Genomic DNA, 19407 nt, shown 5'->3' with positions numbered 1-19407 from the left:
TTCAAGGTGCGGTCTCACCATGGAGCAATACAGAGGCATTATGACATGTTCCGTTTTATTAACCATTCCCTTCCTAATAATTCCTAACATTGGGGTAGATTTTAAAAATTTGCGCGATCGCGTACTTTTGTTTTTTTGGGGTAGATTTTGGGGGTTTTTTGGGGTAGATTTTATAAGATACGCGGGGTCGGCGTGCGCAAGGGGGTGCACATTTGTGCAACCTGCGCGCGCCGAGCCCAGCGCGCACTGCCTGTTCCCTCCGAGGCCGCTCCGATTTTGGAGCAGCCTCGGAGGGAACCTTTAAAGATGGCGCCCGCCTTCCAGTGCTCCTACCATGTGACAGGGGCCGGCCAATGGCACGGATACCCTGTCACACGGTAAAGGCAAAGGGCCATCGGCGCCATTTTGATTAGTGGCAGCCGACGACCCGGGAGTGGGAGATCACTCCCGGGACCCCCACTGGACCACCAGGTACCTGTAAAAAGTTTTGGGGGGGTTGGGAGGGTGGGGGAAGCTAAGGGATTAGTTTTAAAGGGTCGGGTGGGTTTAGGGGTTATTTTTGTGTGCTGTTTTTCCCGCCCTCCCCCAAAACGATAAGAGAACCCCCACGAACAATATCGTGGGGTTTTCCTATCGTTTTGGGGAAGCCCCCGATTTCTGACGATTTTGAAAATATCGACGATATTTTCAATTGTCCGAAGCCCGGTTCACATCCCTAACAAGAACTGTTCCTCTCTTATGAACTATCTCTTCATTTGATGTTTCTAACAGTTCTGTAACATTTAATGGCTCTGGTTCTCCATCTTGCTGTCCATCTTGTTCTTTCACTCTTCTTTCAGAAAGAAAGTATATTTTTGCCAGTAGCTGTATAGATTCTTTCGGTGCTGGATTTTGTAATCTGTGTGCGCATGTGCGCACAGCGCACACAAGGGGGAGTAGATTTTAGCTAGTTTCGCGCGGCGATGCACTGCAGCCTTCCTCAGTTCCCTACCCTTGCCTCCCTTCCCCTTCCCCTCTCCTCCCCACCCCCTAAGCCTAATCTGCCTTACCTATTTTTTTTTGTTTTTTTAAATTGCTGTTCCTCTAGAGCAGAAGCAACTTGCGCATGCTGGCTGTTTGCCAGCACCTGCTTCCCCAGCACAGTTGCAAATGGCCATTGTACCGGCACCTCCAGCCCTGCCCCTCCTCACCCCCAAGACTGCCCCTCTCCTCCCCCCCCCCCACCCCCGGACCACCCTCCTTTCAGGCCCTGACACTTAATCGCATACCAGGGTTTATGCGCGTGGCTGGGCCCATTTGAAAATTGGCCCGGTGCGCATAAGGCCCAGCCACACGCGTAAACCCTGGGATTTACGCGCACCAGGGTTTAAAAATTTTACCCTTTAGGTGTATAGCACTGGATGAAGAGGTAGATATAATTAGCATCGCAGAGACCTGGTGGAAGGAGGATAAGCAATGGGACACTGTGATACCAGAGTACGAATTGCATCAAATTAATCGGATGGATCAAATTGGTTGAGGGGTAGAAACTATATATTAAAGAGAGCATTGAGTCAAACAGGATAAAAGTTCTGCAGGAACAAAATACAATGTTGAATCTTTATGAATAGAAATTCCAGATGAAAAAGGGAATAAAATAGTAATGGGGTGTATTACCGTCTATCTAGCCAGACTGAACTAACAGATAATGAAATGCTAAAAGAAATGAGGGATGCTAACAAAATCAGCAGCACAGTAATGAGTGATTTTAATTACCCCAGTACTGACTGGGTGAATGTTACATCAGGACATTCTAGAGAAGTAAAGTTCCTAGATGAAATAAATGATTGTTTCACTGAGCAGCTGGTACAAGAACCAACAAGAGGGGAAACTATTATAGACCTAATCTTTAGTGGCACACAGGATTTGGTTAAGAGGGTTTTTTTTTTGTTTTTTTTATTTTGTTCATTTTGTTTTCTTTATTCTTTTTGATTAGTAATATTATATTATATTGTTTATAATGTTATATTGCTATATTGTTTTACTGTATCTCATCTGAGTTCTTTGTAAACCGGCATGATGTGCTTCACGAATGTCGGTAAATAAAAGTTAATAAATAAATAAAATAAATAAATAAGTGTTGGAGCCACATTATCAAATTTGACTTAATAACTGGAGGGAGCGCAAAAAAGAAATCTACTGTGAGAGCATTTAACTTTCAAAAAGGAGAGTATGATAAATTGAGGAAAATGGTTAGGAAAAAATTGAAAGAGCAACTGCAAAGGTTAAGAGTTTAGCTCAGGAATGGATGTTGTTTAAAAATACCATCTTGGAAGCCCAGAATAGATGTATTCCATGCATTAGAAAAGGTGGAAAGAAGTCTAAACGACTACCAGTATGGTTGAAACGTGAGGTGAGAGAGCCTATATAATATTTAAAAGAATATCTTTCAAGAAATGGAAAAGGGATCCAAATTTATTTTTATTTATTTATTTCGAGGCTTTTTTATACCGAAGTATAGCGGGATGCCTTCACTCCGGTTTACAGGATAAACAACTTATACATAGTGGTGACCAATTGGTAACTTATACAAATACAAATATAACATCTTATACAACTTAAATAACTTGAATGAATAACAAATGAATAACAATAATGAATAACAAATGAATAACAAATGAAGAAATCAGGAGACAGCATAAGCACTGGCAAGTCAGATGCAAAGTATTGATAAGGAAGTCAAAGAAAGAATTTGAAAAGAAGCTTGCCATGGAAGCAAAAACTCATAATAAAAAACTTTTCAGGTACATTCGAGGTAAAAAGCCTGCTAGGGAGTTAGATGATTACTGGGTAAAAGGAGCACTTAGGGTTGACAAAGCCATAGCAGAAAGACTAAATAAATTCTTTGCTTTCGAATTCACTGAGGAAGATGTAAGAGATATACCCATACAGCAAATAGGAAGTGGAGATGATGAGTGGTATACACTATTGGTGAAAAATCATAAATGGAAATGGTATAGTGCTAAGAGTTCATGGATCCTTGTATTGAATTAATCAGAGAAGTGAAGCGTTAAATCAAGCATTTCCACCTTTTATGCATAAATTCTTGGAGAGAGGTTTCGGTCCCCCAACACGGACCGTGTTTCACCACATGGGCTGCATCAGGAGGGACAGAGGCCCGGAAACCCATGCCATCAAAAGTTATGATTCAGAGGAACTGAAACAAATCTCAGTGAACCTGGAAGATGTACTAGGGCAAATTGACAAACTAAAGAGTAGCAAGCAGATCACCTGAACCAGATGGTATGTACCAAAGAGTGCTGAAACAACTGAGAAATGAAATTGTGGTCCTGCTATTAGAAATTTGTAAACAATCAATAACATCATCTATGGTACCTTAACACTGGAAGATTACCAATTTAACGACAATTTTTAAAAAGGGATCAAGAGGTATCCAGGAAATTACAGACCAGTGAGTGTGATGTCTGTGCCAGGCAAAATGGTAGAAACTATCATAAAGAACAAAATTGCTGAACATATAGATAAACATAGTTTAATGGAGAAAGCCAACATGGATTAACCAAGGGAAGCCTTGCCTCACAAATTAGCTACATTTTTTTGAGGTCATAGATAAACATGTGGATAAAGATGAGCCAGTTGATGTAGTGTATCTATATTTCCATAAAGCATTTGATAAAGTCCCTTATGAGAGACTCATTAGGAAATTAGAAAGTCATGGGATAGATGATAGTGACCTATTGTGGATTGCTAACTGGTTAAAAGATAGAAAATAGAGAGTAGTGCTAAATGATAAATTTTCTCAATGGACAAAGTGAATACTGGAGTGTCCCAGGGATCTGTTCTGGGACCTCTGCTTTTTAATATATTTATAAATGACCTGGAAATGTGAACAACAAGTGAGGGGATCAAATTTGCCGATGATACAAAATTATTAAAAGTTGACAAATCACAAGAGGATTGTAAGAAATTGCAAAAGGACTTTGCAAAACTGGGAGACTGGGCATGCAAATTACAAATGAAATTTAATGTAGACAAGTGCAAAGTGATGCACTTAGAGGAGATTAACCCAGATTATAGCTACAAAATGCATGATTCCACAATAGGAGTCACCACTCAGGAAAAGGATCTAGGTATCATCGTTGAAAATATGTTGAAATTTTCTGCTCAGTGTGCAGCAGCAGTCAAGAAAGCAAAAAGAATGTTAGGGATTATTAGGAAAGGAATGGAGAATAAAACAGAGAATATCATAATGCCTCTGTATCGTTCCATGTTGTGACCCCATCTTGACTATTGTGTTCAGTTCTGATCACCACATCTCAAAAAAGATATAGCATTAGAAAAGTTATAGAGAAGGGCGACCAAAATGATAAAGGGACTAGAACAATTCCCTTATGAGAAAAGACTAAAGAGGTTAGGAATCTTCAACTTGGGAGGGAGATATGATAGAGGCCTATGAAATGAGTGCAATGGAACGAGTAAACATTAATCATTTTACTCTTTCGAAAAGTACAAAGACCAGGGGATACAATGAAGTTTCTGGGTAATACATTTAAAAGTAATAAGAGAAAATATTTTTTTACTCAACACATAATTAAGCTCTGGAATTCATTGCCAGAGGATATAGTGAAAACTGTTAGTATAGCTACACTTAAAAAAATTTGGACAAGTTCCTGGAGGACAAGTCCATTAACAATTATTAAGGTAGAGTTTCAGAAATCCACTGCTTATTCTTGGAATCTGTCTACCCCTTGGGATCCTGCCAGGTACTTGTGACTTGGATTGGCCACTGTTGGAAACAGGATACTGGGCTCGATGGACCCTTGGTCTGACCCAGTATGGCAAGTCTTATGTTATGTTCTTATGTTCAATAAGCTGTGGAACAATGTGCATGCCTTTGGTTGTATTTAGGTGGAGAGAGGAAAATAGCACACATTGATTGCATTCTCAATTCTTCACATGTTATTTTCCATTAAAAAAAAAAAAAAAAATCCAACCTGCCCAAACAGTGGTGCAAGTTTCAGAGCGAAAGTACGTGTGTACTTTCTCTTTTAAAATGTTTGTAAGTTCCACAGGTAAGCAGTACCCACAGGCTTTGTTCCAGTGCAGACAGTCTTCAAATAATCTGAATAATTAAAGGTTATTCTGAAAAATTGTCCCCTTTTTGAGCAGAAGCCTCTCTGTGGCAGACGTAATAAGCTGTGCTGATCCTACCACAGGTTTTTATTTGGGTTTTTTTTAGCACAGGTTTGTAGCACTACCATTGCCCTGCTATGTAAAAAGGGCTTTAGTGCCAAAAAAACCCACACTAATAAACCGTGTTAGGCTCAGTGCATGTGATGCAAATTGCAGGGTAATAGCCTAATTAGCTATTATCCTGCAATGGAAGGAGGCATGCTATTGGGGAGGCTGCCTAGCACATTGCCTACTACCATGAGAAATTTAATGCCTGTTCAAAGGAAAGCTTTAAACTTCCCATGGGCTAACCGGCAAGTCCTCCCTCCCCAGCATGCCATATACCCTTCCTGAGGTCCAGCAAGGCTGTTCCCAATTGGTCTTTCTGAAAGGGACTTGGTCCTTTCATTGATATGTGATGGTGGAAGGGCCAATTGGCAGACAGTGAAGGAGAGCTTAATTTACTGCCTAGAGCATTCATCAGTAGAGAGAGGTTCATCAAAGCTTCTCTCCTCCCATTTGGTGTTCTTGCTTTTGCAGTGATGAGTGGAAAAGTCCTGGACTTGTCAACACTGTATGACATGGAGAAGAAGAATATTATGGTGATGGCACTTATCTGCCCAGAGGAAGCCAAAGACAAGAGCGGAGGAACACGTCTGGAAATCTTTACTCTGACTTTAGAAATGTTATCAGGTAAAACTAAAAATTACACTAGACTATTTTTATGATTTTCCTGTCATGATCTGTGGTTGATGTCATGTGGCAGCACTGAATGGCCTTGTTTCTCCAAGCTAATAGAGCTTTGAGCCCTACTGAGTACGTGCGGGAGGTCCTGTGTGCGCGTGGCTTCGAGAGCCTCTTCAGTCTTTTTTTATCCAAGCACAGCCCAAACATGTTATCAGTCTCTCCAGACATGTTTTTCCAGAATCCTTTAAAATTTTGTTTCTTTTTCTTCAGTTTCTTCACTTTTAGTTGACTTGCTGCTCTGCAGCACCCACAACAGCACTTTTCAGTGCTACAAAATAAAAAGACTTGTGACACCACAGAATGGCTGAAGAACTGCATCTATGGTAAGATGGAAGTCCTTCACGGCAAGTAATCCTTGCTTTGCCCCAGATATGCCTGTGGACCTATCTGTGTTTTCAACACTCCAGGGTGCCACACATAGAACTTCATAAGTCTCCCCGAAGCAGCAGTAGATCCTCCTCCCACAGTAAAGCATTGACTGTTGTTGTTATTCTGCCATGGCAGCCTCTCATCTCTCTTTTTTCCTCTCTTTTTCCATGGCCAGAGGCCGCTGACGCCTTCTCAGTGCGGCTGGAGCCACTCCAGGGCTGCGCTGCAGCCAGGAGGCTGCCGATAGCATTTCTACGTGGCTCGGAGGCCACTGACCTTTTTACAGCCGTGCCACGGCAGGGTGCAGCCGACAGCATTTCCATGCGACCCGGAGGCCGTCGACATTACCTGTCCCCTCCATGGGGAAGGGCCTTCCTCCTCGGTCTTGCCTGCGGCATGGAGCCGCCCTGAGTGTCGTCTCCATGGCTTGGGAGCCGCAGACAGCATTGGGCCTGGGTTTGCGGCCTAGCATAGCTTCTGCTCTGCACTTAGCGGCAGGGACGCCACTCTCCAAGGTCCTGCCTCTTCCTGCCTTCCTCCTTAGGTGCAGGGCCATGCCTCCTCTTAAAGGGCCAGCATGGGAGTGGTCCTCCTGTGATGTCATCATGGGAGCCTCCTCTTCAGCCCTATAAAAAGGGTCTGTCTTCATTGCTTTGTTGCCTTTGCAAAGAGCCAGTCCTCCTTAGGACTTCTCTTCATCCTGTTACTCGTTGGCACTCTGTTCCATGTTGGAATTACATGTCTTCGTCTTCATTCTCGTCAAGGTTTCTCGTCAGATTCTGTGTCTTGTCCATCCAGATCCTGATGTTGCTGATGTTCCTGATGTTCGTTCTTCAGAACCCCTGAAGTCCTGATGTCCTACTCTCTGGATGTCTTCACGTCCTGATCTTTTATTCAGATGTCCTTTGCCTCAGCAGCATAAGCCTCCAGAAGATTCCAGCTTTTAATCCACTGAGCTTCAGGTTCCACACTCTGAGTTCGCTTGAGCTCCACGCCGAGCGTTTTACTCCAAGTCCCTGGGATCCTGAGGTTCTTCTCCTTCCCTGTATTCTGTCCAGGTCTTCGGCGCCTCTTGCGTTTGCCTTGCCCACATGAATGAACTCTGCTTAAACCTGTACCATATCTGCGTGGTCTGTGCCTTGCCTTGACTGGCTGTGGAGGGCGTGCCTCGGTGCAGACCTTGTCGAGTCTTCGTCATGGAATCTCCAAGTAACCTGAGTTGAGAACCACCAGCGTGATCCGTGACCTGCCTTGATTGGCTGTGTAGGGAGCGTGCTGTGGCACCTACTCAGAACTCTTGACTTGTGACTCTGTCTGAGTCCTTCAAGTATCTTGGATTACCACCTCATCCTTCAAGTGATCTTGAATCTTCAAGCAACCCATGACTCCGTCTGAGTCCTTCACGTATCTTGAACCTTCAAGCAACCTGAGTCTGTCTCAGTTCTTCAAGCAACCTGAGTCTGTCTCAGTTCTTCAAGCAACCTGACTTCGTCTTAGTTCTTCAAGTCTTCGTGTTTATTCTTTAAGTATCCCGAGTCTCGTCTCAGCCCTTCAAATCTTCTTCTCAACCTTCAAGTATCCTGAATCTTTGTGTGTATACCTCATGTATCCTGAGTCTTCGTCTGAGTCTGATGTCTTCGCCCTTCAGTCTCTGTCCATCCTGTCACATTTGCTGTTCTGTACAGTAAGTCCGAAAGGGCTATCGAGTGGCTGGAGGGCTGGAGGGCTGGAGGGCTACCCCAGAGACCAACATTGAGTTGCTGGGTCTCTTTGATGCGATCAGGTTCGGCAGAGGCCAGGGTCCTACATCTTCAGCCTGTGCTTGGACACTTCTCACCTGCCTCGGCGCTTCCCGGAGCTCCTCTGTGGTCGTGTCGTGGCTGAAGGGTACACAATCTCCCAGAAATGGGACCACCTCCAGCGTTCCCATAACATCTGTCTTGTCAGAAAATTAGTTGAGCAGGAGCTCCTCATCACCTTCCTCATTGGCCTAAATCAAAGCCACACACTTTCATCATCATCGGAATCCTTGGTTAGTAACCCTCACATTCAGGAGAGGATTCTGCAAATACACATCCTCACCCATTTTTTAATACGCCTGACATCGCACCAGAACACCTGTCACATTCAAAGTTCATGGAACTGGTGAGTGCAAATCTTAGGGCCTGATTTTCATAAGCATTTACGCACTTAGAACTTGGTTCTACATGTTTACCAGTACATACACTTTACCCACAATAGGTGGCTTTCTAAGGATTGCCATAAGATATGCCATTGAATTGTTAACGTTTTACTCACATTAAGTGCATTTGACACAGGTAAATAGCTTTTGAAATTTGCTAAAATAGTATTACATTTATATGTGTAACTTCTTTGAAAATTCACCTGTTAGCATCAAAGTTCCCCTGAATAAAAATCTTTGGATTCCTCCAGATATTGGATGCACCATCAGAGCCAGTGGCTCTCTCAATCTACAAGATTCTGAACTATTTGCACTTCAAAGCTGAATCTGGAATGCAGAGTTCAAACTCTCCAGAGTTCAGAATCATCCAACTGCTGCATCAGTCAGTCGTTGTTGGGTCTGACCAGAATAAAGCTGCTGGACATTCTTGGCAAGGAAGACTTCCAAGGCTCCATGCTTCCTGCCTGTATATCTTCACACCAGTTTCAAATGGTGCATTATTCTCATGAGCAATATACTTGTAACTGTATTAAAAATCAGAAAATTTTTCTGTAATCTGAAGAAGGAGGGTCTTATTGCTCATAACCACTTTTGAAGGCAGAAGATTGCATTCGTCAGCTTTTCCGTTTTTCTCTACAAACTTTTCAACTCTTTTTCATGTATCAGCTTTGATTGGAGCATGGTGTAAGACATGGCTCAGAGCGAATAGATGATGCTCCCATGAAGTCACTGAATGTACCTGGTCTCTGCAAATAAAGAAAAGGAATGTGGCAGTCCAACTCTATCTTAGGTCCCTGAACACCTTCTATGCTGTGTTCCGTGGCCGCAAACCCCTACCTGACCCATGATGGTGGGGCCGCTGCGGCAGCATCGAGGAAGCCACGGGAGTCTGGTCCCATTTGCCCGAGCACCTCAGTGCGGGCCTCCGCAGTGGCTACCGGCTTGAGAGGCGTCCCTGCTCTTCCCTTGCGGCGTCAGGCCACTCTCCTCCGCGTCCAGGATCCAAGATGGCCGCCATGCCCTTAGGCGCGAGGCCCCACCTCCTCACAGAATTTAAAGGGGCCTCGTCCTCCAAATTGACTTCACCTGTGCCTGATGGGCCAGGCACAGGGGAGTATATAAGGAAACTGCCCATGGTCATTCCTCGACTTGGCAACTTGTTTGCTTCAAGTCTGCTCGCTCCGGTGAGTCTCCTGGTGCTTCGGTTCCTGGTTCCTGCTTCTCAGTGACTTCAGACTGGCAAGCAGTGATTCCTCGGTGTGTGACTTCGGACTGGCAAGCGGCAATCCTCTGGCACTCGACCTCGGACTTCTCTTGGACCATCCTCCTTCAAGGGCCCACCTAAGTCCCAGCGGCCCGGGTCCCTACAGGCTCCTCCTGGGGGGACTGCAGGTCTCCAGTGGCGAAGATCCAACTGTCCCTTGCTCTGACTTCACGCCTCAGTGCCCTCTCAGCGGCCATCTGAGTCTCCAGCAGCGAGGATCCAGCCAGCCCCAACTTCTGTTCTGCCTCGCCACCCGACGGGGGAACCTGAGGAGCCATCTCCCAAGGTAGTACCAATCTCCCCGTCGGTCCAAGGGTTCATGTCCCTTCTGATCGTAACATTCTATACTTATCAATGGTCATACTTTCATAGGAGTCAATTCTGGCCTTTTCAGCAGTACCAGTTACCGACTCTTCTGATCCAACATTGGCAACCACCTCCGACCACAGCACAGCAGCATGAGTGCCATTAGCCTAAAGCTACTCAACAGCCCTGGAACATGCCCAGGCCCAGTTTTTCATCCCTTTAAACTGTTTCGGAGGGGAACAGGATACAAATCTTCTTCAAGGTGTGACACCAGATAACCAATACCAGGTCTTCCAAATTCTGGAGTTTGGATACAGTTTGTATTTTTCCTGGCTACCATACCTCCACACTGCTAGAATCTTGATCCACATCTGTCCCACTTGATGCATTTTCACTGAGAAATGCAATCACTTCCTCACCAACACATGATAGAACCATTCTCTGCATCCCAGCATGCACAAGGTTTCTACTCCCCATATTTCCTAATCTCCAAGAAATCAGGAGGATTGAGGCCCATTCTGGAAGTGAGACCCTTGAACAAATGTCTGCTTCGATAGGAATTCAAAATGAATTCCCTCAGTATGCTTTTCCCTACATCCAAAAACAGGAAAGGTTATGCACTCTAGAGCTAAAGGATATATATATGCTCATACACCCATCCATCCATCCCATTAGCATTACCTTTGCTTCAAGGTGGATTCTTCCCACTTCCAGTACCCTGTTGCCATATGAGCAACTCCAAGAGTCTTTACCTTATAGTGGTAGCCTTACTCCTCTGTCACCAGGGGATTCAGGTTCTTTCCCATATCTGGATGAATGGCTAAACACAACAAGCTCTCAAGAATAAGCATTGTTTTTCCTGCTCAAGACTGCCCATCTTCTACAAAATCTGGACTTTTCGGGTCATTTTCAAAAAATCTGATCCAGTTTCTGCTCAGAGAATGAAATCCAGTAAATCATGGATAAGCTTGCTGCAGGAAAGAGTGTTTCTGATGACAGATTGAGTGTGTATGGGATATCATTCATACTGACCTCCCAACATACAATGACTGGAGTGACTCTTTACATCAGGACATATGGTGGGCCCACTGACTCACCTTTATATTCTCTTGTGCTAACTGGTTGGGGACTCCAGCAGCATAGCAGCTACCACTGCTCGGGACTTATGACTTCCTGTGTTGTGCAAGATGCTTTGCAGGACTTCCTATTCTGCTGGCAGGGTTTGGGAACCCCGCTAGCATTGAAGACTTCACTGCTGCTCTGTGGGACTTCCTCTTCTACTAATGGGGATTAGGGACCCCCCCAACATTGTAGCTGCCACTGCATGGGACTTATTATTTTGCTGGCAGTGGTTGGGAACCCTGCTAACATTTAAGATTTTATCACCACCATGCATGGGCAAAACAAAAAGTAAACCTTACTCTGTGAGCTGATTCGGCCACAATCAGGAAAAATTGGCAGGCCAAACAAAATTGCTCTGGAAACCATAGTTTGGGGTCTCTGCCTAAGAACATAGGGGTAGATTTTCAAAGGGATACGCACGTAACCCCCGGAAACCTACCCCTGCACGCGCCGAGCCTATTTTGCATAGGCTCGGCGGCGCACGCAAGCCCCAGGACACGTGTATGACCCGGGGCTTAGAAAAATGGGCGGTCCGGGCGCGGGGCAGTGGGTGGGGCCACGGCCCGGGGGCGGTCCTGGCATATCCGGGGGCATGGCTGCAGTCTGGGGGTGGTCCGGGGGCATGGCCAAGTGCCCCGACACAGCGGCCTGTGTCGGGGCCTGGCCAGCCAGCGCTCGCAAGTTACGCAGGCGTAACTCCATCGAAGAAGGTGGGGGGGGGGATTTAGGTGGGGCCGGGGGGTGGGTTAGATAGGGGAAGGGAGGGAAAGGTGGGGGGATCCAAAAAAAAGTTCCCTCCAAGGCCACTCCGATTTCAGAGCAGCCTAGGAGGGAATGGGGAAAGTCATCGGGGCTCCCCATGGGCTCGGCGTGCACAAGTGTGCACCTTGCGCGCGCTGACCCTGGATTTTATAACATGCGCGCGGTAGCGCGCGCATGTTATAAAATCGGGTGTACATTTGTGCGTGCCGGGTAGCGCGTACAAATGTACCCCCCGCGCGCCTAAGAATAAAAATCTGCCCCATGATGTATGTCATGCTGACTCAGACCAAAGGGCCATCAAGTCTAATATCCTGTCTCCAACAGTGGCCAATCCAGGTCACAAGTCTCCAACAGATCCCAAAGAATATATCAATTCCTTGTTACTCACTCCTAGGCACAAACAGTAGATTTCCCAAATCTATTTGGGCAATAATGGTTTATGGAGTTTTCCTTCAGGAACTTGATCATCCCTTTTTAAATCCAACTTGATGTACACTTTGACGTGCTGAAAAGTGGAATATAAAAAAATAAATAAAACTTTGCTCGATGCCTTGACCACATCATCTATCAACAAATTCCCCAGCTTGACTATGTGTTAAGTGGTGGACATGATTAGATTGATATGTTTGACTATGTTACATTTGTTTTCACTATTTCTTCAATGTAGTGATGAATTATTTAGCGTAATAACTCTACAGATCAACATTCCATGTAAGCTGTACGTATGTGTGCGCACACACAGACTGTGAAACAAGCGCACACAGGAAAACATAGCACACACACGAAAAGGAAAATAGAATCGTGTTTCAAAGAACATTGCATACAAATTTGTACATTTTGTTGTTCCCAAGAACTTTTTTGCACACGTAGCCTACAAAACATTAGAGAAAACATTGCTTCAGGTCATCCTTTTCTTTTTGAAGCTTTCTTAGCCAATAACCATGCAACAATATCATCTTGGTCTTTTCTCAGTTCTTCCTTGTGGTCATGATAAATAATGATTAGCATAAAAATATGCACTTGTATAGTTTTCACAATTCTGATTTTAATTAAATCATTTCTGATAAGAAATGTCATGATTTTTGGTAATCTTTATAATATAATAATAATATAATATAATTTCTTGATTATCTCCTCTAAATGTACCAGATCCTACTAAAAATACAGATCGAAAAGGGCTGCTACGTGAAGAAATCATTTTTAAACAGCGTTATGAAGTAGAAAATCCACTTACCTCTGCAGTTCTGGGAACCAACAACAGCACAGTTTATGGTTATTGCAGATCTAGACCTTTTTTATTCCAGTATAAACTCCAACAGGTAATTTTTCTACAAGTCAAAGCATTTCAGTATAACCAATGAAAAGATGGCTGTGTTGAAATTAATATAGTGGGTTAGTATTGCATTGTGTTATATACTTTTACAAGGTAAAAATAACTTTTTATACATTAAAAAAATATTCTCTTTTATATGTTGGAGGCTTTATTCTATGCTCTTTGCTCCTGCCTATGCCTATTGTTTACTGTAGTACAGACTTCCTGGTAGGGCTGAGCAGGAAGACAGAGCGCGAGGTGAGAGAATATTAAGTTCCTCTGTACTCAGGCAGGTCAATCCACACAAGTGGTTTATGCACCTTTATCAGCAGAAAGAGATGGAGTAAAAGCTGATGTCATGGAAATATATAGCCCCGCCCCAACATTCACCCACTAGTATTCTCTGTCTCCAGCAGATGGTAGACATGCATTTCCCATCTGGGGATTGCCTGTGGTAAAAAAAAATAATGAAAGAAAAGAAGATGAAATAATTTTCTAACACTGCTTGATCACCTGAGATGACACCAGTAGGTCCCTCTCTCAGTTGACCATTTTTATTCCGGGATTCTGTCTCAGGCATGGAGTTAAAAAAAACAAAAAAAAAAGTGGTTAGAGCCAGAAGGAGTGCTTAACAGTGACTGCTTGTGCCCTCTTCCCCCATAGCTGGAGACCTGTTCGTATTCTCAGCCAGGAGTGCTGAGCTCAGGTATGAAAAAAAAAAAAAAAGAGAAGAGAGTTTAGGGAAGTTTTTTCCTTGTCTTCCTTACTGGGTCTCCTTCCCTCAATGCTAAGTGTTCGGCATTCCTTCCCCCTTTCCCTCACGCTTTCCTCAGAGTTTCGTGTAGAGCGGACAGCGCAAGCTCGATGGGTTGAACAGCCTTTGGCTAGGCCCTGCTCAAAAGGCTCGTTTTGTTTTGAGCTGTGTGGATGGCCGCGGCAGCATAGTTTTCCCATGTGCAGGTGTGTGTGTGCACCGTGCGGAAGTGCACTGAAATGTTCGCTCAGGTGCGCATGTGCTTGTGTGCGTAAGATGGCCTATATAGAGCAGGGGATATGATGCGAGTGCATACTATTTTGAGTGCATGCTGTCTGCGCGCATACTGTGAGTGCAGTATTTGAGTACATACTGAACGCACACTAGGTGCATTTTTGCTTTGTTTGGGGGCTTAATGTTTGAGCACATACTATTTGTGTGCTAACTGGCTAATTTTAAAAGGAACGTGCATGAGCAGAGATGCGCTTAATTTCATATCGTATGTAGATATAATGATAAGGGGCATGGGATGGCTGCCCTATGAGGAAAGGGTAAAGAAATTAGGGCTGTTCAGTTTGAAGAAGAGACGATTGAGGGGGGAGGGGATAGGATAGAAGTCTACAAAATCATGAAAGGACTTGAACAAGTTAATATAAATCGATTATTTACTCTCTCAGACAATAGAAGGACCAGGGGGCACTCCATGAAGTTAGCAAGTAGCTCATTTAAAACAAATAGAAGAAAATTCTTTTTCACTTGGCGCATAGTTAAGCTCTGTAATTCATTGCCAGAGGATATGGTTACAGAAGTTAGTGTAACTGGGTTTAAAAAAGGTTTGGATAAGTTCCTAGAAGATAAATCCATAAACTGCTATGACGATAACTAATAAGCAATAGTAGCTTGTGATCTATCTTATGTTTGGGTCCTTACCAAGTACTTGTGACTTGGATTGGCCACTGTTGGAAACAGGATACTGGGCTTGATGGACCCTTGGTCTAACTCAGTATGGAATATCTTATGTTCTTATGCTCGCACAAGTGACGAGAGAGAGAGATTCTGACACTCTATATATCTCCCACTGTAAGAGGGGCACTTTCAACTCAGGGTGGGTTTGGGGGGGGGGGGAGCAGTGTTTCATTGGTCTGCCTAGGGCGCAAGAATCTGTAGACCCTAGTAACATCACCTCCCCACCAAAACCCACCCTGAATTGAAAGTGCCCCTCTTACAGTGGGAGATATACAGAGTGTCTGTCTGTCTCTGTCTCTCTCTTTCTCCCCCTCTTCCCTGACGGTTCTTTGTCCTGTAAGTCCCAACAGACTTTCTCCTCATCAGGACCAGCAGTAAAATTATGCATATAACATGCCATGATCAGGCTATGCAAAATTTTGAATTATGTGCATAAGTCGTGGCAACACCCATGCCCCGCCCCTTATTCTTGACACGTGTACTTTCTGGCTTCTTAAAATGTGTGCTACATTTAATGGTTCACCTTTATTCACATGTTTATTAACCGCTTCAAAAAAATGTAGCAAATTTCTGAGGTAAGACTACCCTTGGATAAATCCAAGTCGGCTGTGTTCCATTGAACCATGTCTTTCTATAGTTCTGTGATTTTGACCTTTAGAAAAGTTTCCACTATTTTTCCCAGCACTGAAGTCAGGCTCACCAGTCTATAGGCTCCCGGATCACCCCGGAGCCCTTTTTAAATATTGGGTTTACACTGGCCACCTTCCAGTCTTTGGGTACAATGGACGATTTTAATGATAGGTTACAAATTTTTTACTATAGATCTGAAATTTCATTTTTTAGTTCTTTCAGAACACTGGTGCATACCATCTAGTCCAGGTGATTTGCTATACTTTAGTTTGTTAACCTGACCTACTACATCTTCCAGATTCACCATGATTTGGTTCCGTTCATCTGAATCATGACCCTTGAAAACAGTCTCCAGACCCAGTATCCCCCCAAATCCTCATCAGTAAACACAGAAACAAAGAATTCATTTAGTCTTTCCGCGATGACCTTATCTTCCCTAAGAGCCCCTTTAACCCCTTGATCATCTAACAGTCCAACTGACTCCCTTGCAGTTTTCCTGCTTCGGATATATTTAAAAAATTTTTATAATGAGTTTTTGCATCTACAGGCATCTGCATTTCAAATTCTCTCTTAGTCTGTCTTATTAATATTTTATACTTAACTTGACAATGCTTATGCTTTTTACAATTTTCTTCAGATGGATCCTTCTTCCAATTTTTGGAGGATGGTTTTTTTGGTTAAAATAGCTTCTTTCACCTCACCTTTCAACCATGCCGGTAATTGTTTGGCCTTCCTTCCACCTTTCTTAGAGGTAAATTTTTAAAGAACCGAGAGGGCGTCCATGTATGCTCAGTTCCGCGTGCACATATGGATGCGGTGATTTTACAACATGCGCACGTCAACGCATGTATGTTATAAAATTGGCTACTCACATGCACATGCGTGCCCATTTTTATACTTTATATTGGCGCAAGAATATGTGTACGAGTACTGGCTAATGTGCGCGGGGGGGGAGGGGTGTCATTTTATAAAATGTGCATGGCAATGAACTGGGCCTTTCCCCAGTTCCCTTCCAGTCCACTCTGAACTTCTTTCACCCCCTACCTACTCTGCCTGACTTTTCCCCTCTCCTCCCTGACCTCTAAATCCCCTCTAATAGTTTTTTTTCCTATACTTACATGATCTCCAGAGCACGCGCTTCACTGGGACAGTGTCTAATGGGGCTATCCAGGACGGCCCCTCCTTGCCCCCGGCCTACTCAGACCCCACCCCTGGCCTGCCTCTTTTTTAATGAGCTGGTCTTCTGTGCGTACCAGGAACAGGAACCGAAGGTCCAAGTAGGTGGATTCAGCAACAAGGAAACTCCTTGCTAACTCGTCAGTGTGTCGGTCTGGTCTGCTTAAGTAGAGGTAGCGAGACTACGTTATCCGGAGGGATGCCCCCGAGGTTCCTGCCATGACGTGTACAAAGCTGGCCCATGCACGCGCGTGTGCCTATGTGACGCCAGAAGCAAGATGGCGGTCAGCAGGGCCCACGCAGTCCCGGGAACGCCAGGGAGGGCGGCAGTGACTGGCGAAAGCCGCCACTCGTCCCAGATTACATGGTGTAGCGAAAAAAGAGGTAAGCATGAGAGGTCGCAGCCATCTGCGACCGATGGGTGCAACACTTCCTGTCTCTTGTGCAGAAACTTTGCAATGGGGCAAGTTACAGTGAGAGAAGGTGGATGAATATGCCCTTTTTTCTCCCACCTCCAAATTTGGCTTCTCATTGTTTTTAATTGTGATAAAGATAAATCCTCCATAGATCCTTAAAGAGCACTTTACACAGTTGTTCAAACATATATTTGTTTATTAATTACTTTTACATGTTTATTAACTATTTTAAAAAATGCCTGGTGTTTTCTTCCAAAGATGCTGGCATCATTAGGATTTCATCTGTAGACCTAAGCATACTGTTCAGTTTTTCCATAGAAGTTAAAGCACTTTTTACACTGTGTATAAGGTAAATGATTAGATGTAAATCATCATTATTATATTTAACATACCTGTTTTATATGCCAGTAATAAATTAACATTTAAAACACGTTGCAGGCATAACTTGTACAAACTGTCCTTAATTTTTCCTATATGTCATGGGCATTCCATAATAGATAATTATAATGTTTTTGAGTTGGGCTGTTATAACACATCCAAAACAGTCATCATGAAAAATGCCAGCTAAGCATTTTGTAAAAATGCTGTACATAGCCCCATGTATGATTGATTTACATTTTTTTTTTTTTAAAGATCTTGGGCTTGGGGGCATCCGTATACCCGTCCGCCAGCTGAAAACATGAGTATATTCTGGTCTGGACTTGGTGTGTCCCCATAATCTCCTAACTGCGAAGATCCACCACAAACTCTATTATCGCAATCTGCCACCCTAAAATGCTTAATCACAAGAGACATTTTTCTGATACCTGCTGCTTCTAGTTTTCCCAGAAAATTATCTGCCTCAGTATCTACTGAAGCTTGGTGCAGTTTCTATATGCGTAGAATCCACCACATTATCTCTAACATTGATGTCCAAGGTTGGATCCTGCAAATCAAAAAGATTTTGTCCCAATGACAGCTCTTTGATCTGTCTCTGTCATTTTCTCTACTTTTCATTTGCTACCATTGTTCACACATGCTTTTTGTGCTGGTGGATAACCTTCTATTTCACTGTCAAGGTCCACAAGAAAGAAGCGGCATTTATGGCCCCTCTTTAATGCTGGCTGCTGCTTGCTTTCTATTTCCTGCCTTTTAGGGGTTTCATACAGATACATTTTTATTTTTAGAATCACAAAGCTAAAGCTTTCATGAACAGTTACTATCTTTCTATCCAGGGTTGTGTTCTCACATGACCACTATCATGTGTTAGCGGTTCGTATCATGTGGTTTATTTCTACATCTGATTGTATACATCCAGGCATGCCTGTATGAGCTACGTGGCTTGCTGTCACCATAGCAACCCAGCCTGTTTTTTCTCTGAATTTTAAAACATTCTTATACTGTGCAGGTGCTATACACATATTTGTAGCTGCTGTTATAACCAGTCAAGGCCGACATACATGTCAATAAAATCAGCCTGCCATTGTGCATCCACATCTGACACAATTGTTTTCTTTTAAAATGTATCCTAGCAGGTCTGTGCAAAGAATAAGCCATTTGGTTACTTGTTTTCAGATCCATCTTACATTACATTTTTTAGGAGCCTGAAAAAAAGAACTTATCCTACCAAAACTCCCTATTGTGCTTAGATCTTAAAACAATTTCTTTAACAGCTCCTCATGCATAGTTGTTGTGTGCAGCTGTAAACACAATTCTCTGTATTTAAAAAAAATGCAAGGCTTGTTTCATTCACTTTTACTTGTCTGAGTTTCTAGCCCTTCACACCTTGCTCTTTTTGTATACAACAAAGGATCTGCTCAAACTGTATTCTGAATGCCTGACAGCCAGACTCATTGGGCAATCACATTTACACTGTAGCCTCCTGAGGGAAGGAGAGATTTATCCCTGTTTCTGTGAACAGAATAAGAAAGCTTCCTGCTACATTACACAAAATATCTTGGAAAAACGGACGTCAGGAGATCTTCTTTCTGGCTGTGCCACCACACAGGTAGCAGTTGTTTGGAGTTCCGCTAATGTCATCAAAAAAGTGGACAGGGTCCTTTCTGATGATATTGTAGGGTGGACCAAATTGATAAAAGGGATGGAACAGCTCCCCTATGAGGAAAGACTAAAGAGGTTAGGACTGTTCAGCTTGGAGAAGAGACGGCTGAGGGGGAATATGATAGAGGTGTTTAAAATCATGAGAGGTCTAGCATGGGTAAATGTGAATCAGTTATTTACGCTTTCGGA

General features: G+C 43.6%; 1 protein-coding gene across 1 annotated transcript in view; it reads left to right on the top strand.

The window, feature by feature from the left end:
* CFAP43 (cilia and flagella associated protein 43) overlaps positions 1 to 19407 on the top strand; it is a 368309-nt gene that overhangs the window by 115076 nt on the left and 233826 nt on the right. The window contains 2 exon segments of the mRNA XM_029610740.1: positions 5713 to 5865; positions 13074 to 13243. Of these exon segments, the coding sequence (XP_029466600.1) occupies positions 5713 to 5865; positions 13074 to 13243 (323 nt within the window).

This window comes from Rhinatrema bivittatum, chromosome 7 (genome assembly GCF_901001135.1).
Source record: "Rhinatrema bivittatum chromosome 7, aRhiBiv1.1, whole genome shotgun sequence".
NCBI lineage: Eukaryota > Metazoa > Chordata > Amphibia > Gymnophiona > Rhinatrematidae > Rhinatrema > Rhinatrema bivittatum.
The sequence above is the reverse complement of the archived record's forward strand: the minus strand, read 5'-3'. Positions and strand labels throughout refer to the sequence as shown.